Raw genomic sequence first — 27,907 nt, forward strand, 5'->3', positions numbered from 1 at the left:
CTTCCGGTAGCAGCGCGAAGTGCGGCTCCTTGAAACTACAACTCCCAGTAGTCCTCGCGGTGTACCCTTGTCGACTCTGGGGGGTGCGGTCGCCATTGTCCGCGGTCAGGGTAAGGCCTTATTCTGGACCGAAGGGCTTCCGATGTCGTTGTCGCGGAGAGCCTGGCAGGTCGTGGGAACGGCCAAGGAGAAGCGGCACCTGCGGCTAGAGCTGGCTCAGTGCCGAGTTGCAACGGGTGCCTTCTCTTTTCTCGCCGACCCGGTGCCCCCGTTGCCCTCGACCCTCCGGCTCCGAGGTCTGGGTGTGCGATTTCTTCTGATTGGGAAAGGCCGGCCCAAGTGGGCCGAGTAGGCCAGGTCCGGGACGTTGTCTCGGTGCAGGACAGAAGTCAGACGCAGCAGCCCCGAGCCAGCCCAGCCGCAGCGCAAGGTCGGGGCGAGTGGCTGCGAGCCAGGTAAGGCGGGAAGCTTGCTGAAACCGGCGCCTGGAGCGACCCGGTTGCCTAGGCCAGGAAAGGAGAGCCAGGCTCTTAACCCTTCCTTTCCAAGCAAATATCCGTCAAGGACGTCAAACCTGACTTAGGAAGGGCTCCGGGTTCTTTTAAATTTGAAGCGACAAGGGGTGTGTGTGTGTGTGTGCTATGCTGTTGGGGGTGTGCGTGCATGGTTCTTGCACCTTGCTTGTCTTGAGTTTTCGGGGTGTGTGTGTGTGTGTGTGTGTGTGTGTTTCTTTCTTACAACGCTTGCCTTGAGTTTTCGGTGTGTGTGTGTGTGTACGTGGGATTCTTACAACTTGCTTGGCTTGAGTTTTAGCTCAAATCCTGCAGTAGCTGAGTCTCTGTAAGTGTGCCGGTGCTTAGCAACCGAAAGGTTGCTGATCTCTCACAAAGACCCGAAATCCATGCATTTGTGGGGTCTGACTCTAGACTTTTTGTCTCTGACGCGACTACAGGAGGGGATCGATGGGTTTGAATCTGGAAGATCTTGAAGGAGGTGATTGTTGTTGTTTGGCTTTAACCTTTGCAAACGATCACACTTTATCCTAAAGAGTGAGATTTAATGGATTTGTTGAATATTCATAAAAGTGTACAGCTGTACACTAACACACACACACACACACACACACACATCCATGCCCTCCAGGCCAATTCCAGAACTTTTCACTTCCCCCTCCTCCAAAGAACCTCGTGGCACACATTTAGAAATCTCGTTTTCTCCTTCCTCCAGCTTCAGATCGTTAATGTATGAGCACTGTATGCAGGTTTTACAGCGTGCATTTGTTACCTCAACCAAAGAGGTCCATCTAAGTGAAGTGACTGACTTGGCAATGAGTGACATACACATTTTCACCTTTAACCAGGATTGGTCGACCATCCCTACCACCACCACCCTATTGTAGTCAAGTTATGCTTCATTTTGCTCCAGTTCTGACATTTTTCTTGTTCTTGTGTTGTGCCTGTGTTAACTATGAGGTTGGTATTGGATACCTTCTTCAGTGGCTCTCTCTTGGCTTTGAGACAGGGTCTCTTACTGAACCAGGAAGCTTTCCAATTCCACTCTATTGACTTGTCAGAAATCCCCAGGGATTCTCCTGTCTGCCTCCCCATTGCTGGTATTATGTTCTGCTCATTGCACTCTGTGTGTGTGTGTGTGTGTGTGTGTGTGTGTGTGTGTATTTTTTTTTTTAAATCATGCTTCTTAGGGGCCTTTTATTACATTTGTGGATGGGTTCTTTTTGTTCTTACTGATCTTTTGTGATCCTGGACCAATTTTGTCTTATTTTGCCTTGTCTCTAGGCTGATAATCGAAGTGCTCTTGGGCAGGACCCTGGCTGGTTAATCCTCAGGGATGGCAGCCATCAACCCATGGCCCTCCTGGGGTGAGTCCAAATCTTGATTTTTTTTTTTCTGCACCTTCCCTATAGGAGACTTACTAAAGGTCAGGACTGAGAAAGGGCTGCTAGCTTTGGGAGATAATAGGTCTAGCTGTCTTGGTACAAAATTAGAACAGGTTAGTAGTTAAGAGGAAACATATTCATAAAAGACAACATAAGTTTTGTATATTTGATGGTCAGCTTCTGAAAAGGACCTCTATAAGATATCCTAGTAACTCACAGGACTCTTTAGAAGACAATCATACAATACATACATACAATCAAAACATTTTTACTTTAAGTTTTCATCATCATACACATCAAGGCAGTATCCTACTTATATAAAAATTAGGTGATATTACATGCTATCAGAAACTTATTCAGCCATTCAAAGGGTTCTGTTTTTAACTGCCTTGTTTAATCATAGTCTACAGATGTGTTTCCTATATAAATTCAGGTCATGTTGGAATTTTTTATATGTCCTTGGATTCTGTGTTGGACTCTCATGCTCCTGTTTGTTTGTTTGTTTGTTTGTTACATTTAGTCACTGGGTTTTTATCATAGTCATAATCTGATCCTTCTCTGCAGGTACCTTCATGGACCAGTCTTGGGGAATGGCAGCTGCTGACCCTTCTATCTCCTGGGGTAAGTCAAGAACCTGTACCCTCACCTGTGTTGGCTGCTGTGTACTATCCTCTTCCTTCAGTGATCTGCCATAGCTGGGGTCAGAGTTGGTGACCCAGTGGTTCTTTAGAACAGAAGCTTGTAGTCCAGATCTCACTACAGAACTGGAATAAAGAGAGGTCAGAAAACTGTCCTACTGTAGGGGTAATGTGACAGTGACATCACTAGGACAGATAACATGTGAATTAATGTCTAGATATTTAGGGCTCAGACCAGAGAGTCTGTGAAAAGTGCTTCTCAGAGATGGTGCCTCATAGTATAGGTCAGTGAGGATTCATGTGTCACCTTCTCCAAGACCCATCTCCTTCATCTATGGGGTGAAGAAGGGGCTTTCTTCCTTACCAGTCATAGTAGGAGCAGGGGCAGGGCCTGGCCCTTCTCCTTTCCATAGGGTACACAATGAACTTCTGGCAGGAAGTGATGCCTCTGTGACTTCTTTTTCTATTCACAGATCTGTGCCCTCAGGATCCAGCATGGCACATAGAAGGAAGCCCTGAGGAAGGGGGAAGAGAGGCAGGTGGACTTCCAACCACCCAAGTCCAGGTGAGATGGAACTTCTGCTTTTTCTTGAAAGGTCATTGTGTTCCCAGGTTTTCCCTGGCCACCCTAGTTGATATGGTTCCTTAATTTACAGCAACAAGAACATAGGTTGAGGAGTCAGCCAGTTAGCGATTCCTGAGTGCAGGTAAGGCAATCCAGTCAGTTTTCCATAATACAGAGCTTTGCTGTCACCCTGCCTGTCCACAGAGCTGAGACACATCTCTGTCATCAGCTCTTTTGAGACAGATGAATGAAAGCCATTTTTAGTTGGCAGCCCTTCTTCCCCAACCCCCTTATTTACTCATGTGTTCAGAAGAGATTCAGGCTGGATGCTATCTAGTATACTCTATGCTTGCTCTGAGAACAAGAACAGGTGTAAGCCTTTACCTGGAGGACTTAACAGTCCACTTTCTAAAGTGGCACACTCATGTAATGACACTTCACAGTTAGCCTGAGGCTAGACATGCTCTGACACAAGAAGACTGAGACATGGAGGGAAACCCTAAGCTCTATTACAGCTCATTCCACTGAAGCCTTCAGCGATGAGACAGAGTCTGCATAGAGGTTAGTAGGGGTACAGAATTGTGGAGAGGGAGATTACCTTAAAAACAAGCCAAGAGGTAAAAGGAATGAATGCATCAGGTGGACACATCCTGGTAAGCAGGTGTCTAGCCTGCCCAAAACTCCACAGGTATGTTAAAGATCTGGAGTGTATTGTCTGACTGGTATCTGCATACAGCTGATTTTAAATAGGAGAAGCTAGGAAGAACCCAGGTGGGCCTGCACTTCTGTTGCCAAGCTACGAACCTCGGAATTGGCACCATGATCCAGAATGTGGCTGGAAAGTACAGTGGAGAGGCTATGAGAGGCAGGCTGGTGACAAAGGCTTCAGTCTGATCAGGGTCTGGAAGCCAGAGAGGAGAGTAAGATCAGAAAGATCCAGGGGGTGTCCAGCAGGGCTCTGGGAGTGTAAGAGCACCCTGGGTAGCTCCTCAGAGAGGACAGGCAGAAGACTCAGTGTGGGAATACTGTCACTGCTGTCCCTCACATCTAGGGTCTTCATAACAACCAGCCATTTGTCTTTTTTTTTCCTTTTAAAAAATGTAATAGCTTTATCGAGATTTCTACATACTAAAAGGTTGACCCTTTTAAGTCATACAGTTAATTGTTTTTTAATATAGTCACAGAATGGTGCTTCTAGCTTCTCATTCTAGAACGTTTCTGTCTCCCCAAGAAGAACTCTTATATCCATTAGTAGTCACTCCCTTTCTTCCTACTTCCAGTTCCTGGCAAGCACTAGTCGATTTGGAAATTAATGACTCTATAGATTTGCCTTTTCTGAGTATTTAATTTAAATAGAATCATAACATATGACATTTTGAATCTGGCTTCTTCCATTTGGCACATTGTAAGGGTAATTAATTTTAAAATGTTTTAAAAATATATTTGTTTTTGTATGTGTGTGGGTGCACATGTGGAGGTGGAGTGGCAGTTAGGGTAGTCTGAGGACAGCTTGAAGAGTTGGCTTTCTCCTTCCTTCCTGCGGGTTCCAGAGATTGAATTCAGACTGCTAGGCTTAGAAGCTAGTGACCTTACTCACTGACCCTCTTTCCAACCTACCCCCTTACTTATTTCTTAATTTTTTTAAAAAAGTTTTTTATCTATATGGGTGTTTTGCCTGTATGTATGTCTGTACACTGATAGAACAGTCACTGCTTTTAACTGCTGAGCCATCTCTAGCCACTTAAAATGTACTGAGTATGTGCGTGTACACCCAGGTACCAAAGGAGATAAGAAAGTATTGGGTCCTTTGTAGATAGAGTTAAATGTGTTTGTGAGCTGCCCAACATGAGTGCTAGGATCAAAACATCGGTGCACATGATAGACTAGCAAGTATGTTTAAATGCTAAGCCTCCATGTGTCAGTTCATATTTTAAAATGCCCTAGAGCAGTGGTTCTCAGCGTGTGGGTCATGACCTCTTTGGAGGTTGAATGGCCCTTTCGCAGAAGTTGCTTATCAGATATTTACATAACAATTTATAACAGTAGCCAAATTAGAGTTATGAAGCAGCAACAAAAATAATGTTATGGTTGGGGGTCACCACAACATGAGGAACTGAACCTCAGCTTTAAGAAGGTTGAAAAGTATTGATCTAGAGTTTCTTTCCATGACTCAGGCTGTTATCTACACACAGACACATACACACATACACACGCATATACACACACACATACATACACATATACTCTTTCCAATTTTGTAAATCATGTTTCCAAATGGAATTTTTAAAATTATTTTTTAAAAATTAATAAAAGTTGCATTTATTCTCCTTACTCCCTGCTATGAAAAGGAAAAAGTAGTTTGAATATTTATGTCTTTTACTTGTAACTTAAAATAATGAAGTGATAAAGTAAGATAATGTGAAATACCAAGATTAAAAAATGTTTTAAAGTAACATCTCTATTTAACTTTATGCCTTCCTTCAAATTAAAAAAAAAAATAATAAAGCCTCCTCCTACAGTTTCAAAGCTGACAGGTGAACCACTGTCCCTGAGAAGCAGAAGGGCCTGGATGGAGTGATACAGGGTGATGGTTACCTGGCTTCAGAAATTGGGCGGCTAAGGCTCTCTGCTGTCACAATATGAGCATCATTTTCACATCCTCTAACAAAACCGCCAGCAGTAAAGGTAGGCTAGAAAGACTAGATGGGTCCGGAGTCAGTCTCAGGAGAATACAAATTAGCTATAAACAAATGGTGTGAAGAAACCTGACTAGTCACTGCTGTACTCTATGGTTAACCTATGTGAGAGATTCTGAAAATGACTAGTTATTGCCGAGAAAAATAAAACAGTTAAAATAACAACACTTTGTAATGTCTGAAGAATTGTGATTTCTGAGAACATAGTCCTGGCCCTCTTCCCAGATTGCTGCTTTGGAATTTTCCCTGTTGGAAACTTTGACCTGAATTTAGAATTGTTCTTCTGTTGTTTTTTAAGATCCTCATTAGCCTGGAACTTGCTATTGAACTCAGAAGAGGTCAGCTCTACTTCCCTCTGCCTTCCCAGTGCTGGGTCAGAGGCATTCGTCACCACAGCCAGCTAGAGCTTCTCAATTAAGCAGGATTGTGAGGAACACAGTGAGCCTGTTGTTCCTGTACGGTTCTTTCCAAGTTAATAACTGAAATAAAGAATTACCAAAATAAAGCATTCACCTGGTTAAAATATCAAAACCTGCGATCTCCACTGAATCTTGGAAATGTGTCAGTAAAATTTTATCTAGTAGAACCATAGATCCTGTTCTTGCAAAGAATAATGAAAACAGTTTGAGTGATAATATCCCAGTTTGCTTAAAAAATAACCAGGGAGACCACCAAATTTGGAAATTGTCTCTATAATGACCCACCAAGGCTTTCTGCATGACAGATGAGAAGCTTGACAAGCATGAGTGACACGTGCTCAATATTCATCATGTGCAGAGATTGACTTTTTTTCTACAAAGAGTTTGTGTTGAAATGCTAATACTAGCCAGTTATGATAGTACATGCTTATAATCCCAGCACTTTGGAGGCTTAGGCAGGAGAACCATGAGTTTGAGGTCCTGTCTTTAAAAAAAATAAAAATAAAAAAATAAGCCTGGGACTGGAGAAATGGCTCTGTGATTAAGAGCGCTTATTGTCGTTCAGAGTACCTGAGTTTGGTTTCCAGCATCCATGATAGGTGGTTCACAACTACATGTGACTCTAGCTCCAGAGGACCTGATACCCTGCTCTGGATTTGACTGGCACCTGCACACAGTGCCATACATTCACACAGACACACGTGTATATATAAAAAAATATTAGCCCCTAAAAACAACAAACAGAAAAGACTGGCTGGTAAGATGGGCCAGCGGGTGGTGTGCTTGCCAACAGTCCTTGGTGGATGAAGAGAGCTAGCTGACTCCACAAGTGTTCCATGGCATATATCCCATGTCACACAAGCACTAATATAAATTAAAAATATAAAATTGCACCTCCTCCAAAATATAAAGAATTAATAATGAAAAAACTTATGAATGCCACAGGTTCCATGAAGGAGCAAACTTGAGTTCAGACAGTTAGTAGCTTTACCAGGCAGACAGCTAAGATGTAGTTCATCAACCTTAGGCCCATGGTTTAAGTTTGGCTAGTGTGTAAACATCCCAGGAAGAGCCTTGGAATGCCTAGGTAAAGAAAGGCACAACATACACACAAAGTAAAATATACAAGGACATTTGTAACAATTTGAGACATTTCTGCAAGTCTTCCCACCATATGACTGGAAGATATAAGCCCAACTTGTGAGCATTACCTGTGCTCTTCAGTCTCACCCCAGTACCTCAGGTAACGCTGAACCCTTTATTTCTTCCCTGCTCTTGGTGATGAGGATGTCCTCCACAGAAACTGCTGCCTACTGCCATCCACTATCACTTTCAGCTGCTGGGTTTTTCATTTGCAGACTAAAGGTATTTAATGGTCTTTATCTTTGAGATCACACCTCCTTCAGTTTTTGTGGCCCCAACATTGTGTATTCTCCTGGAAGGCTGTCTTTACAGGCCTAATTTAATATTTCTTTTTAAATTCTGGATATTTTTGACAAGTTCTGTAATTACAGTAAAGTATAAAGAGTAATTAAACCCCATCTCTGAATAAACAGCTACTATAACCACGTGTGACACCACATGCCTTAAATAACAGGACTAGAGAGGCAGAGACAAACAGATAGGTATCTCTGTTCCAGGCCAGCCTGGTTTGTATATCAAGCTCTAGGCCAGCCAGGAACACATATGGAGACCCTGTCTCAAGAAACAAAACACAGAGTTAGGGGACCTTCCCTGGCAAAACCCAATAGTTATTGTTTCTCCGTATTTGCTTTATTTTTCAATCTTTACATAGTCTTCAGTCTGTCAGAGAAACTGAACATGGATGGATTCCTTGTACACAGAGTCCATTTTTATATGTAGAATATTAGGCAGTATGATTTCCTACACAAGTCTCCAAGTAACTTTGAAGGTTTGAGATTGTTTTGTTTTGTTTTTTGATGTGCATGAGTGTTCTACCTGCATGATTGTCTATTCACCAAGTACATACAATGCCTGTGGAGTACGGAAGAGGGCAGAGGATTACCTAAGACTGGAATTACTGCTGGTTGTGAGCTGCCTGCCATATGGGTGTTGGGAATTGAAACCAGGTACTGTGCAACAGCAGTCAGTGCTCTTAACCCCTGAGCCATCTCTTCACCTACTTTGCTAAAGTTTGAGGTATGTTCTCATTGGTAGAAATAAACAGGTCAGGTTTATTCTTTCTGTACTCCCAGGTACTAGCCTTCACCAAATTCCATTCTACCCATTCTTTAATGGAAGGATTTCTAAATCCTCTACCACTGTCCTCCCTGCCATTTCAGCCAAAGCTATGCCAGTGTTCTGATATTTCACATTGTATATGATTAACTGCTTACATATGCATGTCTCTAGATGCAGAATTTTACTGGGTCTTGGGATTTAGGAGGAGGTGTTGTTGTTGCTAGTGTCCCGATGCTGATCTCCAAAGGCCACAGTCACTACTCAGTCTCTACATTCTGAGAGAAAAAACCCATTTTCTTACATCTTTGCTCACACTTAACATCAAGTTTGGTGGTGATTGTTGTTGTTGTTATTGTTGTTGTTGTTGTGGTTTTAATTGTGAGGTCAGGAAGGTATATTACATTACTTTAGTTTGAATGTATTTGATTGCTAGTGAGGCTTTGTATTTTTTACTATCTGTTTCTTTCTCTTTATCTTGTCCTCCTTAACTCCCAGATAGTATATTCAACTAACTTTCAAACAACTGTAAGGTCTCTTTTCCAGCTCTTAGCCTGGAGAGGTTACAATTACAAAACAAAACAGGATGCTACAGGACAGATATCAGTTCAGTGAGGAGATGGATAGGAAGAATTCTGTACTGGAAATAGATTCCTGGGCTCCCATCTCTACCAAGACTATGACACACAGGGGAAAATCAGACAGTATTAGTTATCTAAGAAACCCAATATCCAGCAGAAGACTCCAGAAAGAATACAAAGATAAAGAATAGAACTACTTTAAAAAAAATAATATGGGGCTGGGAGGTGTTGGTGCACACCTTTAATCCCACTGCTAAGGAGGCATAGACAGGTGGATCTCTTGAGTTGGAGGCCAGCCTGTTCTATAGAGTGAGTTCCAAGACAGCCAAGGATACACAAAGAAACCCTATCTTGGACAACAATAACACAGGGTATCATAAAAGATACAAAACCACCAGATACTCATAAACAAAGATACACTTGATAAAACATCAATCATTTTAACTTGTAAGACGGTAACTCATATTTTCATATATATGATCATTCATATATTTATATATTCAGGACCCAGAAAGCATGTGGAAAAGGTGGTTACTAGAAACCTGGGAGTTAAGGAGGATGAGAGAAAGAGAAAGAAACAAGGACTAGAAGCCCCAAGGTAGTAAGCATGGCCTCAGCTAACCTGCGAAAATTCATCATGCTTAGATTTTTATATTTCTCTGGCAATTTGTAGAAACAGCCAGAAATTTGAAGGAAGCAGGTCTGGGAAGAACTTCATCAAGAAAAGTAGGGACTTGACCTTGTCATCAAGGTTGGAGAGGATTTCAAGAAGAGAGTATAGTATGTTCAACACTTTTAGGTGCTTTGTGTTGGAAAGGCAGAAATAGAAATCCACATCCAGGCTTAAAAGTCTCAAAGCAGCAGGGGTCTTGGTGAGAGTTTGCTGAAAATAAGATCCATCAGTGCATCTGCATTGTCCCCAGATGCTTCAGTATAGGCCAGCAGCAGTGATGGGCTACAGGAAGACTGAATGTGTCAGGGTGTCTGCAGAGGTTGAGTTTTGAGGTTATAAGGCAGTCTTTGCAACAGAATCGGGATTTTGTTTTAAGCAGATGATTTCTGAAGGTAGAGTGAATCCAGTTCTGATGGGCAGAGTAAAAATAAAAGTTGGTATATTGAATACTAGGTAGCAAGGACTAGTTCAAACAAGTTGTTTATAAGATGTGATAAACAGACACAAAGGAGGGCTGTGGGAAAAGTTATATCGAGGTAAGAAAGAAGCCAGAAGCTGTTAAGGGAGGGGAGAGAGTCAGAGGACCCCAAGAGTGCATCTGATGCATGGTACACGTATCAGCCCAGCAGGTTTGTCTTAGGGTTGATTCTGTATCAGTGATTGATGTAACCAGGGAGCCATATTCTAGTCAGTTATTTTGACCTTGAAAATAGAAAGGTTGTTGGGCCTAAGGTTCAAATAGATACAGGGTTTGTGGCCTACCACCCATACATTCTGCCTGCAACAATAGCACCTCATCTTCCACTCTGAGGATGGCCAGACACTGAATCTCACATTGATTTCTTAGAAAAAGTATAAAAGATAGAATCATTGTAGAAATCAGACAGGTTAGATTTGCGTTCGTCGTCTCTAGTTTTCTAGGTTCCATTTTCCTTTTCCCCTTTTGATTTTATTTTTATTTGCTTAGAAACAGCTTCTTACAGAGTCATGCAAGCAGACTTCAAACTCTGATCCTTCTGCGTTGGTGTTCTTAGTCCTTGAGTTATAGACCTGTTCCATGCCTGGTTTCTGTATTTATTTTTGGCATCATGTTGTGAAGGTTTATATTGAACCTGCTAACTCAACTCATACCTTCTTGCTTCAGTCCCTGATGAGTAACTGGGATTACAGATGGATGCTACTATGCTAGCCAGTTTCAATTTTTTTTCTAACTCAACTGTTTTTGACCACTAGTATAAGAAATTCCCTTAGTCCAGGTGGCCCAGGGCCATCCTGCTCTTTGATGGAAATGACCAGTGACCAGTGAATGGAAACTTTCTCCTGTGATCAGGATGGCAGATTCCAGATCATCTTCCAGGTCCCAGGTCCACATACGGGAGCAAAAGTTTTTCTAACACAAGATCTCTGGTCCATAGGCACCCTCTTTCTACTTTGGTCCCAGATGTTATTCATGTGTTGAGAAGACAGGGTATTGACAAGGTGGGTGGAATTTCTGTTCATAGTGGCCATTATTATCAGAACTGGTTTCTAATAAATAAACTTGAAAATACATTAAAGATCCTTTATGTATCTCTTACTGCCTCCAGGTTTCTCTTTTTGACTCATGATGTTTAATTAGTGTTGTATGTGCATATTCCCCTCTAGGCTTTCAGGTGTCTTGATGAGCATGCTTTTTCCTGTGCTACTCAGTTAAGCTTGACACATAACAGCTAGAATTTTTTATCTTAAAAAAAAATGTTTTTTGAGACAGGTCTCTTTTTACATAGCCAGGCTGTCCTGGAACTCACTATGTAGACCGGGCTGGCCTCAAACTTACACAGATCCACCTATCGCTGGCTCCCAAGTGGTTTGATTAAAATAAATCACCACACCTGGCTAGATTCTTGATACCTTCTAGTGGATCCTTTACGTCCTGTCTCCTCTCCTCACTTCAAGTTTATCAGCCTCATTCCATCCCTAGAAAATTTGGAAAGGTTTGCCACTGGCTGAGAAGGATCATATATGCTCTTTCAGGAACCAGTGACTTTCAAAGATGTGGCTGTGGCCTTTACCCAAGAAGAGTGGGGCCAGCTAGACCTTGTTCAGCGGACTCTGTACCGTGATGTGATGCTGGAGACCTATGGACATCTACTTTCTGTGGGTAAGGTGGAAACTGACAAAGCAATTTCCTCCACAGTGTCTTCAGCAATTCTGTGAAAGAAGTATATTGTATCTCTGAAGGGCTAAGATTATCTTGAACTTTGAAATTCAGGGATGAAGTTCCTAATGTTTATGAAGTATGAAAGGAGAAGGATGTGCATATTCTGCGTAAGTGAGGAGTCACAGTAGGACTAGGCAAGGGAAGATTTCTTTGGCAACTCTAAAGCTTTGTCACCAAAGTCACATGTCTTTCCTCCATGTGTAGGAAATCAGATTGCTAAGCCTGAAGTCATCTCCCTGTTGGAACAAGGAGAAGAGCCATGGTCAGTGGAGCAAGGATATCCTAAAAGCAGTTGTCCAGGTGAGGTGAAGCCCCAGGCATAAATGAGGAACTTGGCCTCAAAGCTCTCCTTTTTAAGAAATGAGCTAAAGGTAGAGGAGTTATTTTCTGATCCTTTCAGAATTCCCTCGAAGGCATTTTCATCTTCATGTTTCCTTTCCATCTCCTCGTGATTGAGAGCAGAGCCTCTCTCATAAAACTGCACTTGTATCCTGAGTACCCCCCAACACACACACTTTTCTGTCTTCTTTGTGGTTGTTCATATTTCCTGTACTTTCTCTAAGCTAAGGTCTCAGTTATTTACCTATATAAAAATTTAATTTCTAAATTGTAGTCTATGGCTTTAAACACTTATCTACAAAAAATAGGTTTTTAATATAGACTGTCTTCTCATAGTTTAAAAAAGTCAAAGCAACATAAAATGTATGTTGAAATCTCACACACACTGCTCTGTCCCACATTACCACTTACTGGTGCGTCTCAGTGCACAGGTGCCCACTTACTGGTGCTTCTCAGTGCACAGGTGCCCACTTACTGGTGCTTCTCAGTGCACAGGTCCCCACACTGATACTTCTCAGTTCACAGGTCCCCACACTGGTGCTTCTCAGTGCACAGGTCTCCATTTCTCTTTTACTTTGGGGTTGCTTGTTTTGTTACTGCCTTAGTGGTTGTACTGAGGATTACACTTAACATCCTATAATATTCTTATTTGGATTAATGCTAATTTAATCTAGTTAGTATTCAAAAACTTAGCTTTTGTCTAGTCTGTTCTCTTTTGCACAGTTATCCATTGTATGTTGTCAGCACACGTGTAACTAATGACATTTTACCTTTGTAATTTTCAGTTGTTAGGATTCTTAAAATTGTAAATTATATTGATTTGTGTGGGGGTTGAGGATAGGTGGGTACCCATATGGAGGGCAGAGGGTGACTTGAAGTCATCAGTTTTCTCCCTCCATCATATTAACGTTTCAGATTGTCAAGGTTGGTTACAAGTATCACTTAGCCATGTGGCCAGTGTTTTCTTATCTCTAAAATCAGATAAAGCAATATTATAAAGAAAACACTGTAATTTTGCTGGGTATGGTGGTGCATACCTTTAATTCTGAGCACTTGGGAGGCAGAGGCAGGTGAATCTCTCTGAGTTCAAGGCTAGCCTGGTGTACATATTGAATTGCAGGACAGACAAGGCTAAATAGAGACCCTGTCCCCAAAATTAGAATAAAAAAAAAAGGGAAAAATATGATTTCTTTAGTAGTGTTCTTTGAGTAGTTTCTTTAGTGTTTTTCCATGTCAGCCTAAAGGACTTCTTTTAGTACTTCTTTTAAAATTATTTCTCTCTATTTTTATTTGTGTGTGCATGATCACACAAGTGAGTGCAGGTGCCTAAAACTATAGTTTTATGCTCTCTGACTTAGATGCTGGAAACTGAACTCAGGTCCTCAGCAATGGTTTCTTAACTGCTGAGCCATTTCTTCAGCCCCTGTTAGCATTACTTGCTTACTTGCTTAAAAACACTTTACTTTTTTAGGGGTATGTGTGTCTGTCTGATGTATATGCATTGTGAGAGCCCACAGAAGTCAGAAGAGGGCATTGGATTCTCTGGAACTGTAGTTATAGATGGTTGTGAGCTAGGAATTGAACCAAGGTCTTCAAGAGGAGTAACACTCTCCCTGTGAACCATCTCCCCAGCATCTGTTAGCATTTCTTATGGGACAGATTTGTTAGTGACAGATTCCAAGGTTTTATCTGGGAATCATTGGATAATTTTAATGGATATAAAGTTCATGGTTAGCTGGGTGGTGGTGGCGCACGCCTTTAATCCCAGCACTTGGGAGGCAGAGGCAGGCAGATTTCTGAGTTCGAGGCCAGCCTGGTCTACAGACTGAGTTCCAGGACAGCCAGGGCTACAGAGAAACCCTGTCTCGAAAAAAAAAAAAAAAAAAGTTCATGGTTGGTGGAATTTTTTATTTTAGCTTCCATAGTTTTTGATGAGTAACATTATTATTACTTGTAATATTAAATTGTGTAAAGAGTTCCTTATCTTTTGTTGCCTCTGAATTCTCTTTTTGGGTTTCAACAGTTTAATTAATTAACTATATATATTCATGTGACCTTCTAGGTTGTTACTCTTAAAGCCTCTATGATCATGTTGTAATGCAGTTTTTTTTTTCTCTCTTTTTGGTTATTGTATTTTAGTCTCAGTAGTATGCTCTACCTCAGCTTCCTGCCATAAATTCTTAAGACCTTGTATTTCCTTTATTTGTCAAGTCAAAAACAAGCCTTTTTGTGGATCTTCAGAACCCCAGACAGTTAATGGTTGTTCTGGGTTGTTGACTTCTAAAACTATAAGATAATAAATCTGTGTTACTGTAAGTCACTAAGTATGTAATAGTTTATTATAATAATAGTAGGAAATTAATACAGATTCTGTTGACTGATACTACATTCATGATGAAACATTGGTGATTACATACATGCAAAATTTGACGTGCATTTTGCTGAATGACTAACATTCAGCCAACACAAAGTCCATTTAGGTTTAATGGTAGAGCTAGTATTTAAATACACATGATCAACTTCAACTCACATGACTGTTTTTCCATATCTTGCTGTTTTTCTAATCTATCTCTTATACCAGTGCTCTAAAAATGATTTTGTAATAGTCACAGGAATGGATTCTGTAGAAAAATCTTTAAACTGTGATGATATTTCCCTCTGAACTGATAAGTCTTATGTGTTTAAATCTTGACTGGCTTCGGGAACAACAAATATTGTATTAATAGTTTATTATAAATAACATCCTGATTTGAATTCTTTCTTTAAAAAGAAAGCCCATCTTCACTAGAAATGTCATTAATTACAAACTATCTAGAGAGATTGGTATAGTTTGCTTCAAGGCTGTGAACATAACAAGCTGTTTTAATATTTACAGCATTTCATTTCATAGTCTCAATTCTTAGTGGTTAGCTAAGGCAGAGCCATGAAGCAAGCCTGTTTAATAATGTGCTTGATTTGAGTAGCTCGGTCATGCATAGGTAGCTTTTTTCTATAAGTCCTCCTTTTCATGTGAAAGTACTCCTCAGTGGTTTTATTACTTGATTTTGTAGTTTGTAGTTAGCTATTGTTTACTTTTCACCGTTTCTCTGGCTTTTGTGTCTGGACTTGAGATTGAAATATACTCTAGCCTTGTCTGTAGTATGAATTACAAATCTCAGCAATGCATCTTGCTGTCTTAGTGCACTCACAGTTCCCCCTGCTTCTGTTTCAGAGTGGATGAGAAATGTTGAAAGCAAAGCATTGATTCCAGCACGGAGTGTTTTTGAGGAAGAACAATCCACCAACAGAATGATGTTAGAAAGATACATATGGGATAATCCTTGGCTCTCCAGGCTAGGAGTTTTGGGATATGGAGACCAATTAGAAATGTATCACATGAACCAGAGTGCTGGTGTGAGGCAAATGGTCTTCATGCAAAAACAAGTACTTTCTCAACGAGGTTCTGAATTCTGTGAACTTGATACAGAGTACAGCCAAAGCTTAAACTTGATTCCATCTCAGAGAGTTTCTCAATTAGAACATTTCTACAAACCTGATACACATCTTGAAAGTTGGAGATGTAATTCAGCCATAATGTTTGCAGATAAGGTTACTTGTGAAAATAATGATTATGATAAAGCCTTCTGCCAATCTGTTCAGCCTGTTTACCCTGGAAAAATGCAATCTGGAGATAATCTGTTCAAATGTACCGATGCTGTGAAGTCTTTCAATCATATTATACAGTTTGGTGATCATAAAGCAGTCCATACAGGAGAAAAATTCTATGGATATAAGGAATACCATCAAATCTTTAACCAGAGCCCATCACTTATTGAACACCCAAGACTTCAAATTGGAGGAAACCAGTATGAGAAATATAAAGAGTATGAGAATATCTTTTATTTCTCATCTTTTATGGAACATCAAAAAATTGGGGGTGTAGAAAAAGCATATAAATACAATGAATGGGAGAAAGTCTTTGGTTACGACTCATTACTTGCTCAACATACAAGCACATACACTGCAGAGAAACCCTATGAATTCAACAAATGTGGAACATCTTTTATCTGGAGCTCTTACCTTATCCAGCATAAGAAAACTCATCCTGGAGAGAAACCCTATGAATGTGATAAATGTGGAAAAGTCTTTAGGAATCGTTCAGCCCTTACTAAGCATGAACGGACTCACACTGGAATAAAACCCTATGAATGTGACAAGTGTGGAAAAGCCTTCAGTTGGAATTCTCATCTTATTGTACACACAAGAATCCATACAGGAGAAAAACCTTATGTATGTAATGAATGTGGGAAATCTTTCAACTGGAACTCCCATCTTATTGGACATCAGAGAACTCATACTGGAGAGAAACCTTTTGAGTGTACTGAATGTGGCAAGTCTTTTAGCTGGAGTTCCCATCTTATTGCCCACATGCGGATGCATACTGGAGAGAAACCCTTTAAATGTGACGAATGTGAAAAAGCTTTTAGGGATTATTCAGCCCTTAGTAAACATGAAAGAACTCACTCTGGAGCAAAACCGTATAAATGTACTGAGTGTGGAAAGTCCTTCAGCTGGAGTTCCCATCTTATTGCTCACCAGAGAACTCACACGGGAGAGAAACCTTATAACTGTCAAGAATGTGGCAAAGCTTTCAGAGAGCGTTCAGCCCTTACAAAACATGAAATTATTCATTCTGGAATTAAGCCCTATGAATGTAATAAATGTGGAAAATCCTGTAGCCAGATGGCTCATCTTGTTAGGCATCAAAGGACTCATACAGGAGAAAAGCCCTATGAGTGCAATAAATGTGGAAAATCCTTCAGTCAGAGCTGTCACCTCGTAGCTCATCGGAGAATTCACACCGGTGAGAAACCCTATAAATGTAATCAATGCGAACGATCCTTTAATTGTAGCTCTCACCTGATTGCACACCGGAGAACTCACACTGGAGAGAAACCATACAGGTGCAACGAGTGTGGGAAGGCCTTTAATGAGAGTTCTTCCCTTATTGTACACTTGAGAAACCATACAGGAGAGAAACCCTACAAATGTAATCATTGCGAAAAAGCTTTCTGTAAGAATTCTTCCCTGATTATTCACCAGAGAATGCATAGTGGAGAGAAACGCTTTATATGCAATCAGTGCGGAAGAGCCTTCAGTGGTCATTCAGCCTTACTTCAACATCAGAAAAACCATAGTGAAGAGAAACTGTAACTGAATTGGTCAAAGACTTTTCTTTTACCGTATGTTTAACAACATACTGGGGGAGAAAGCCCTATCAGTATAACCAAGAGGGAAGTTTTTCACTAAGAATTCAGTTCAACTGTCTTTACTATACAACAGGAAATCTCTTTTTAGAAGAAATTTTATAACTGACATAAATGAAAAGACTAGGGAAAACCTTTCAGCAGCTATGTAGCCAGTATTCAATGGTAGGAAATTATAGGAAAACAGTTCTAAGCTTCTTATGTGGTCCACAAGGAATCTGTATTTGAGGGACATGATTGGACAAATGAAGTAATCTAGCAAAAGCTCTGATTTGTAGATCAAAATGTAGAAGTTTGTGCATTATTAAGGGGAAAGTCTTGTGCCAAGAATAGTGTGTTAACTGGAAAGATACTACCTGGAATATTAGATGGGAAGCTTTACATTAACATTTTGTGCATAATGATAGAAGCAGATTTTACTATTACAGGGGAGGGTCTAGGTGCTCTTAAGAGATAGAATATGGAATACTAAGTCTGAATTTATGAAAAAAAAACCTAGTATAGTACTGAGTGGGGTATTTACTGTTGATCAAGGTTAACCTCTTTAGAAAAGATTAGTCAGGGAGATCAGTAATGGTAGAAGATAGAAAGGCTGTTGCCTAGAAATATGAGACTGAATTTTGAAACAGAAACCAATACTTAATGTAGTGTCAGTGTTCATTGGTACATATCAGTGAATTATTGGGCAGTTAGCTTATAACTCTTCTAGGCAATCACTATAAATTAATTGTGGACACTGGCAATATACATAACAAGAAACAACAATAAGAAGGACACAGTTGTGTGTAAACATCCACTATAACACCTAAAAAAGTGCATTTGGATAAAGACCTCTTAGAACCATGGAGAAATTAAGGGTTTTTGTTGGTTTTTTTTCTTTTTTTAAGTTTAGTTTTTGTTTTTATTTTACAAATACATAAGCACTTACCATGTGCTAGGCCTCCTTTTAAACATTTTTTTAATAAATACTAACTTATTGAGTTCCCTTAACTCTATGAAGTAGCATTGTTACTACCCCCAGGCTTACAAATGGATAAACAGAAGCAGAGGTGTTGACTAACTTACCCAGGAGACACATAAAAGGGAGTGCAGCTAAGATTGTTTGGCTCCAGAGTTTGTGTTTATAACCACTGTGTTTTCTCACTTTTGTTCAGTGTTTTTATAATAATATTTGATAATAAAATTCAAAAAATCCTAACTAATGAAAACCTGGTTACCTAGTTCCTATATCCTGAAGGATTTCTTCTAATATGTAAACCACGATTTCTTTGGAATAGGAACAGCTCTGAGGACATTGAAACCACTGTTTTCTGGGTCCTGGGTTTAAGGGTTACAGACAGCCAGGCAGTGTGAATTGAGCAAGTGTAAGGACTTTCCCATGGGTCTTCAGAAGTACCCCTGATAAAGCAGAGGCAAAGGTATTTGTTCTTTGACATGTTGGAAACTGGTGCCCATTGGCACACCTGAGTCTTCACAGTACCCTCTGAGTTCAATATTAGCCTCTTATCTTCTCTACATGAAGTGATTGCTTGATGGGAGGGATGATTCGGGAAGAGAGTTCTGCCTGAGTTCATCACCAGCAGTGAAAAAGAGATCCATGGACTCAGGAAAGGATTGTTTCCAGATATGCTTCAAGGGTATTGGGAAGAAATTTGGGGCACATAAGATTCATCTAACCTTTTAGGGTCCTGGGCTTCTTAGGAAGAAGACATGGTAAGAATTGGTGACATACTGGTGTTAAGATACTGTGTTCACCTCTGACTCTTCAGAGCTTCAGGCAAGTTAGGATGTAACATTTAGTACCCTCCTTTGCAGGGTCTAATAGTCACTTAATAAATGTTATAGCAAAAAGTAATCGATGGTTTTTTTTAAATTGTGATTTTTGCAAAGACTTCTGGATAAAGTACTAATATGGCCTTTGTAAGAGTGAAAAAATGTATTTAGAATCATACTGCCAAAATGATATGAATCGTACATTTTAATACCCAAAACAAGCCCCATTTCTTAGATTTATAGACTCCTGAGGAATTCCATACATCATATCCAATGTTCCATAAATACTCTGGAATCTTATTTTATAACCTTATTATCAAGCAATAGTATCTCTTAAAAATGTTTCTAAAAAGGTCTTCCATGGAGTCAAAATAAAGTTCTAGGGCTAAGAGCATAGAACAGGATGGAAGGCTTCCTTAGCTTGTGTTTGGTGCAAGGCCTAATCTCCATCCACCTCCTCCAAAATTCCCAGACTACTGTTCCATCCCCAGGAAGGATTCCCTGCCACTTCTTATGTATAGCCTTAGATGGCTCTGAAGTGTCAACAGACTGTTAGTAGTATACTCTGCACTCCCAGGATCACTTTTATTATTGTGATTCCAGATTATGTGTGGTTCTGGTCATTGTCCTTTTGGACTTCATCTTCTACTCCTCCCCAACTCAACTGTGCCCAGTCCACCTTCCATTCAATTATGTGGATTGCTTCAGATTCCTACCTGAAGGTCTCAACTGTGCCTATTGCATCCTGTCCAAGGTGACGCCTTTCTTTTCCATCTAGCTCTCCCCATCCAGACTGTTCTCTGTCCCTTCTCTCTAAACACAGGTTTGACTTAGTATACCCACTAATTCTAGCTTTAGTCCCATATTTTGGGCTCATTTGCAATTCTAATGTGCCCTTTTTCTGACTCTGCATCTAAAACTAGCACAATCATTTCTGATTTTTAAAACACTTTGATAAATTTTGTGTTTTAACCTTGAAAGTCCTGTGGCCACCACTGACATTTTATGCCCTTCACCCTGCACCCTGCCCTGACAGTTCCTTCATTGTTGTCCCAGGAACCCTCTACTCTCTGTTAAAGCATCCCTTCCTGTTTCAATTGACTTGTGTTAATTACCCATTACTGTGACAGAATATCCAAGGAAAAGGAAGAAAGGTTTCATTTGGCTGGTGGTTTCATTTTGTGGTCACTTGAGACTTGAGGTTTCATATGGCAAAAAGCTGGGTATTAGACTTATGTTTAGAGACAGTAAAAGTGGGGTGAGCCTAAGGAGAAGAAAGAAAGTTAGGGACAGAGAATGAGATGACAGACTTGGGAACAAAAAAGAATGAGAAACAAATGGGCAGGCTTTGGGGACTTGACCACTTGGGCACAGCTCCCCCTGGAGATGATTCCTTGACAGGTTTCATTCTCCCAGCCTCACCTTTGCAGCCCTCCCCACAGCACTCTGCTGGTCGCCGTTTACTCTCCGTAGTCACTCCAAGGTAGACTGAAATACTTCAGCAGGAATGCTTCACAAGAAAGGTGTAGTTCTTTCTCACTCTGGAGGGACAGATAAGAATTGTCCCTCTCATCCACTCAGCCAGAGCACCTACTAGGTGACGTTGTGAGATACGGGACATAGCTGTCATTATGCATCACACTTACCCCTAAAAACTTGGTGAAGGAAATATTAGACGTAAAAAAGTTGAGTGATGGGCTAGTGAGATAGCTCAGCAGGTAAAGGGGCTTGCAATCAAGCCTGACAACCTCAGTCATTATCTGGGATTGATCTGGTGAAGGAGAGCATTGACTCATACAAGTTGTCCTCTGTTCTCCAAATATATGCAGACACAATTTTTTTTTAAAGTGAGTTCTCTGAAGAGAAATAAAGTGAGCAGTATATATTAAAGATAGAGTGCGAGGAGAGGAAAGAAGAACCTACGTAGAGAAAGATAAGATTCTGCAGGATAATTAGGCTAGAAAGGAGAGGTTGTCAGAGGGGAAGTAGAAGCTGGTAGCCTACCATGACACAAGAGGCTGGCATCATACATCGGGGCAGAGACTTAGAAAGGGGAGTGCTTCATGTCTTTGAGATCAAGAATCATGTGAACGCAATGATATTAACTTTGCCGTTGAGCCCTGAACAGGCTTGACTTGTCTTGAAAACAAAGGAGCTCTGAAACCTCAACATATAAAGATACATCCCTCATCATCACTCAGTGATGGATGTCCCACAGCATTCGATGAGCTGACTGGAAATGCCTTCAAGCAGATGAAAGACAGTAAACCAACTATAGAGAGCGATGACTTAAAGTTGGACCATAGATAAACTGCAAAGAACCACATCAATAAAATCACCTTTGCAAACAGACACATTAAAGTGACAATTTGTCACTAGCGGGTGACTCCAGGAGGAAGGCTGGCAGTTAATAGTGCTAAAGGTAAATAAGCCTTATATCACAGGCCTGTAATCTCAGTCATTTGGGAAGTTGAGGTAGGATTGCAAGTTCCAGGATTAGATATGCTATCAGTGAGTCCACTGGCAGTGGAGGTAGCCCAGGAAGTCTGTGTCAAAAAAAAATACAAGAAAGGAGACATACAGGATGACTCAGTTGGTAAAGTGCTTGCTTCACAAACAAGAACCTGAGTTCAGATCACCAGAACCCATGTGGAAATTTGGGTGCCATGGCGTGTGGCCATAATCCTAGAATTAGGGATGGAGGTTCTCTGAGGTCTGCTGGACAGCCAGTGTAGTCAAATTTGCAACTTCCAGGTTCAGTGAGAGACCATGTATTATATAACAAGGTGGAGGCTGCAGTTGATACTATAATTACTGTCCAGCCTGGTGCTCTGTTGTAATGTACTCAACAGATGTTTTTCTATTAATAATAGAGTGGAGAGTGCTTGAGGGAGATTCCAGTTGGCTTCTACACTCACGTGCACATGAGTACACAAACATATGCATGGATATACACATGAACATACACACTAAAACAAAACACAAAAAGGTCTGGAAATATCACCCAATGACCATACACTAGCTTGCATGAGGCCCTTGTGTTTAATTCCCAGTGTGAGTACTTCCAAAAGAACTTCCCCTCCTAAAGTGCTGAAAGTAAATGTCATTATTTTTCTGTTAGTGATACATGCAATTTAAGAATAATGGTTTTAAAAATTCATTTAGTTTATCTTTGTATGTGTATTACATGTGTGCCTGAGAAAGTCAGAAGGTGCCATATCCCCTGGCACTTGGTATCTGGAAACATGAGTGATTGTAAGCCACCATGTGGGAGCTAGGGACCAAACTCAGATCCTGTGGAAGAGCTGCAATGACTCTTAATTTCCGCATCACCACTCCAGCTCCAACTGATCGTTCTTTACTCACTGGGAATGTCCTTGAGAGCTCCCAGGTATGGTGTCCATCTCATAATCCTCATCTACCAGAAGGTTGATGCAGGAGAAGCTCAAATGGAAAATTCTGCCTCAAAAAAGGAATATCTTTTTGGAAATGAAGATAAAATATCCAGGTGAGCCAACATGAATCTGCACCAAAATAAATTGAGATGATTCTTAAGGAAGAAGGCATATCATCCAAGACAGAAACATGAAAGTGCAGGAGACAGTGAAGAGCAAATATATACACTTTCACTCTGAGTGATCTGACACTTGGTGGGGCTGGTCCTTCCCCTTCTCATTTGGGCCCCAGCTCCTAGGTTATTCGCCAAACCTCTCTGATCTTCCATCCAATTCACGTTCATCTCACTGCCATGCTCAGAAACTTCTTCGCAGCAGAAGCCACCATTTAATACCCTTTATTTTTGGTCCTTTATTGTTGGTTCTCTTCTGTCCCCAATACTATGGGAGGTTGTGAACTCTAGGAGAGTTGGGACCTTGCTAGCCCTGTGCTCCATTGGCCTGCATAACAGCTATCATGCTGTGGGTGATTGGTGGCATACCATAGCATAATTAAGTGGTTTGGTTTGCTTTTGTGGTTCTAGAGATCAAACCCATGAGCAACACCCCAGTTTGCATTGAGGTTTTTTTTTTTAATTTATTTCCAAAGCCAAATTTATTACTGTGACAGAATTTTTACTGAAAGTTATTTAGGATTTTTTTCTTTTTGTTTATTTTCTTTTTTTAAATTTTTTTATTAGATATTTTCTTTATTTGCATTTTAAATGTTATCCCCTTTCCTGGTTTCCCCTCTGAAAACTCCCTATTCCATCCCTCCTCCCCCTGCTTCTGTGAGTGTGTTCCCCCACCCATCCACCTACTCCTGCTTTTCCCTACACTGGAGCATCAAGCCTTCACAGGACCAAGGGCCTCTCCTCCCATTGATGTCCAACAAGGCCATCTTCTGCTACCTATTTGGCTGGAGCCATAAGTCCCTTCATGTGTACTCTTTTGTTGGTAGTTTAGTCCCTGGGAGCTCTGGGAGTTCTGGTTGGTTCATATTGTTGTTCCTCTTATGGGATTGCAAACCCCTATAGCCCCTTCAGTCCTTTTTCTAACTTCTCCATTAGGGACCCTGTGCTCAGTCTAATGGTTGGCTGTGAGCATCCACAATGTATTTGACAGGTTCTGGCAGAGTCTCTCAGGAGACAGCTATATCAGGTTCCTGTCAGCAAGCACTTTTTGGCATCCACAATAGTGTCTGGGTTTGGTGTCTATATATGGGATGGATCCCCAGGTGGGGCAGTCTCTGAATGGCCTTTCCTTCAGTCTCTGCTCCACACTTTGTCTCTGAATCTACTCCCATGGGTATTTTGTTCCCCCTTCTAAGAAAGATCAAAACACCCACACTTTGGTCTTCCTTCTTCTTGAGCTTCATGCAGTCTGTGACTTGTGTCTTGGGTATTCTGAGCTTTTAGGCTAATATCCACTTATCAGTGAGTGCATACCATGTGTGTTCTTCTGTGATTGGGTTACCTCACTCAAGATGCTATTTTCTAGTTCCATCCATTTGCCTAAGAAGTTCATGAAGTCATTGTTTTTAGTAGCTGAGTAGTACTCCATTGTATAAATGACACCCTTCACAAGAGTCACAAATAATATAAAATACTTTGGCCTGACTCTAGCCAAGCAAGTGAAAGACCTGTATGCATTGGGTTCTTGATTAGGTTTTGTGAAGTCTGAGCTCATTAGGTCAAGATTGATAGTTCACCCCTTCTGCTCCTGTTGCCTGTGGGGAGGAGACAGTAGGGGTTTATGTGCAGTGGAACCACAAGGAGAGGAGGTTGCAATTTTGTATGCTCAAATGGTGGAAGGATTTCCATTTCGATGTTAAATAGTGAAAGTCCCTTCAAAGAAGAAACAAATAAGTCTGACCTTGCAGACAGATGAAATGTGAGAGTGAACATGCGCAGTGGTGAGGGTGGAGGGCATCCCCAGCTGCATGGTCTTCAATCTGTAAGGACTAGAGAACCTTGGCTTCTGAAGATACCATTTTGCCCTGGCAACCATCCTGCTTTGTGACATCACACAAAGGAAAACTGTATGCAGGTAGAGCAGGCAGCAGCCATTAGATAGCATCTACAAGATTGGAGACCATTTTGTGCCACAAAGAGGAAGGGGCTGTGCAGGAGGATTGGGTGCCTCTTCAGCCACTCCATTCAAAATATAGAAAGAGATAAAATAGATATCCATCACCAATTCTGTTTTTTCTAAGCTATGAAAGACTGCATTGTTTACTCACTAACCCTGTGAACTAGGTACGATTTTTTTCTGGCATTAACACATGAGGGAGCTGAAGCTGAGGAGATTTAAGTGAACTGATGAAGCTCTAAAATGTAACTTTAGTGTGCATTGGGTTGCCTATGGGTAAGGAGGTCATAGGCTTTGGTTAGGAACCTGTTACAATTGTTTTGCTAAATGGACATGTCAAAATCCCTTCTTCTATCCATATTTTTATATCTGTACATTAGAGTGCTCTCAGCCTTTGTCAAAGAAGCTTATCACACAGGCAAGAGTTAATGCAGAGACTGCTGAGTTGACTCAAGAGGCAGGTAAAGTCTTTGGAAATTTAGTATTCTTTGTATACTTTGTAAAGTTTGTAGACCCTCAAGGCAGGAAAGTGGCCAGCCCTCCACCCCTACCCTCCACCCCTCCCGAGGACCTCCAGTGATCAGGCCCCTCCCCCAGATTTCCCTAACTATCCTAATGGAGTTTCCAGCCTCTGTAACTGTCACAAAAGTCATCTCCAACCCATCAATAGGACCCTTCCCATATTATGCTAATCTTAGGTGAAAATTCTGAACAAGATCCCACCAATCCCTGAGCTTCCAACAGAAACCCACCAATCCCTGAATTCCATAAGCTTTCCTTTGTGAGGATTGGTGGGATTTCAAATCTCTGCCCTAGAAAGCTCCACTCCCTAAGAAATTCTATATAAAAGCTGTGTCTGCTCAGTTCCCTGCTGTCATCTCCTGAGAGTAGAGGCAGCCAACTGGGAGTTGTCCCTCCACACCCTAGACCTCTCATTAAATCTCTTTTATGAGATTTTGTAGAGAGAATCTCTTACAAACATCACCTGTCAATAAAAAATAGCCAATGCCCAATAAGATGAGGCAGGAAATAGTAGGTGAGATACTATCAGGAAGATTCTGGAAAATAGTAGAGAAGAGAGAGGAGGGGAGGGCTGAGAGTGATGAGATGGGAGACAGGATACAACCAAGGAGACGATTTTAACCAATAGGTAGATGAACTCAGGGAGACAAGAAGGAAGAACCAGGCCGAAACTGAAGGAGAGGTAACTAACTAAATAAGTAGGAGACATAGAATAGTTTAAATGGTTAAATAAGTTAAGAGCTAATCAAGCATGCATGACAGGCACCTAGCCTGGCTGTCTTCTGAGAGGCTCTACCAGCAGCTGACAGAGACAGATGTAGATACCTACAGCCAAGCATTGGACAGAGGTCAGGGATCCCTATGGAAGAGTTAGGGGAAGGATTGAAGTAGCTGAAGAAGATTGCAACCCCATAGAAAGACCAACAATGTCAACTTAGCTGGACCTTTGGGAGCTCCTAGAGACTCAGCCACCAACCAAAGAGCATACATAGGCTGGTCTGAGGCCCCTCAGCACATATGAAGCAGAGGACTGCTTTATCTGGCTTCAGTGGTAGAGGATGTGCCTAATCCTGTACAGAATTGGTGCTCTGGGTTAGAGGTATATCTGGGGACAAGCTCTCAGAGGTGACGGGTAGAGGGGATGGGGGAAAGAACTCTGCAAGTGAGACCTGGAGTGGGGCATCATTTGGGATGTAAATAAATAAAATAACTAACATATTAAATTTTGAAAAAATAAAAGACATGATAAATTATGTGCATCAAATTGTTTTTTTTAAAAAGAAACTAGTCAGGGAATGGGTCAAAGCTTATGTCCTGGACATTTATTAATAAATATTTTGTCTTAAAGTTGTCATTCTGGGAGCAGGACTAGCAAAAGAAAAACAGATTATTAAAATTATTTTTACAAATGGCATCTACCATTGGGCATAGAATTCAAGTTTAGTAAAGTCCTGAGCAAGAGGTAGTGCGGTTATATTGACACAGAATGTCAGGCAAAAACTTAGAAATCCAAACTTGCACAGAGCAAACAAGGTGTCAAGTGGGTGAAGAGGTAGCATTCCAAATGACAATGAAGTCAGGAGGCCAGGTGTGACTGCTGAGGAGGTAGAGAAGGGAAAGGGCACTTTTAAAAACAACCTGCTGACTAGAAAAAAAAATGTACACTATTAAGAAGCCCTCAGCTGTGTAGAAAGAGAAACTATAGACAAGCAACTTCCTAAAGCAGTCAGGTGGGAAGCTAAGAGGCCAGAGCTCAAGGGGCTCCTGCTGGCTAAAGGGGACAGGGAGGCGTGTAGGGACTGCGGGAGGACTCTCAGTGACACATGGAAGGCAAAAAGACTTCTCCTTATAAACGAACTGACAGGAGCAGGTGAGTGACAGCTAAAGGTCTGAGGTAAAGAAAAGAGAGGCAGAAAAAGCAGGAAAAAATCCAAAGGAACAAAACTTCTGACCAGGTAAGAAATCTGTAAAGTTATCTTTTAATGTTAAAAAAGAAGGAGACTGAATGTGGAAAAATTATAAATCAGTAAAAAGAATTTTAATTAATGAAATTAAAGGGAATAAGATAAATAAGATGAAAAGAATCAGTAAGAGCTTTTGGTTGTTATATAATGCCATCTTACAGAGCTTAAAGGCAGAAACAAAAGCAGAAGAAACAAATGGCTTAACTGAGATCAGCACATTGCCAGTTATGGTTATTATTAAGCTGGTATTTATTATCCTACTCTTAATAATCATAATAGTTTTTTATACTGCCTCAAAAAAAAGAGGGCTGTAGAGTTACGGGCCTTAGAAGAAAGATTAGAACAAGAAATGAAAAAAATATGAGAAATGGAGACAGGCCATAGAAGAGAATGTTGAAAACACTACAAAAATTTTAAAAATACTAAGATAATAAAGAAACAAAAAATAAAAGATGTATACTATCAGCCATGGAGAGCCACAGATGGGCTGAAAGCTGTCCTGAGTAGCAACTTCTATCAAAAGGTTTGTCAGATGATCCTGGGTCAGAAGGCTGAAGATCGGATGCTCCAATGTTTTGTAGTATAAGGGGCTGTCCAGAAAAGGTGATAAATGGGATACTTATTCTGCTACATTGCAATTCCAGTGGAGCTTGGTGATTAGACAGTAGAA

At 40.9% G+C, this 27,907-nt stretch overlaps 1 protein-coding gene across 2 annotated transcripts; it reads left to right on the forward strand.

Annotated features, from left to right (window-relative positions):
* The first annotated feature begins 122 nt into the window (after positions 1–122).
* Positions 123–18,661, forward strand: Znf606 (zinc finger protein 606). Of its 2 annotated transcripts, XM_028781593.1 has the most exons (7): positions 123–455; positions 1,797–1,879; positions 2,462–2,518; positions 3,009–3,100; positions 11,682–11,808; positions 12,073–12,168; positions 15,419–18,661. In XM_028781593.1, the coding sequence occupies exons 2-7, from the start codon at positions 1,849–1,851 to the stop codon at positions 17,398–17,400; spliced, it is 2,385 nt and encodes a 794-aa protein (XP_028637426.1). In that variant the 5' UTR covers positions 123–455; positions 1,797–1,848; the 3' UTR covers positions 17,401–18,661. The 2 variants fall into 2 exon arrangements, 1 of the variants encoding a protein (XP_028637426.1); XR_003713159.1 differs by lacking the exons at positions 11,682–11,808; positions 12,073–12,168; positions 15,419–18,661 and adding an exon at positions 6,095–6,327 and having other exon boundaries at positions 3,009–3,242.
* The last annotated feature ends 9,246 nt before the right edge of the window (positions 18,662–27,907 follow it).

This window comes from Grammomys surdaster, unplaced genomic scaffold (genome assembly GCF_004785775.1).
Source record: "Grammomys surdaster isolate TR1022 unplaced genomic scaffold, NIH_TR_1.0 480, whole genome shotgun sequence".
Classification (NCBI taxonomy): domain Eukaryota; kingdom Metazoa; phylum Chordata; class Mammalia; order Rodentia; family Muridae; genus Grammomys; species Grammomys surdaster.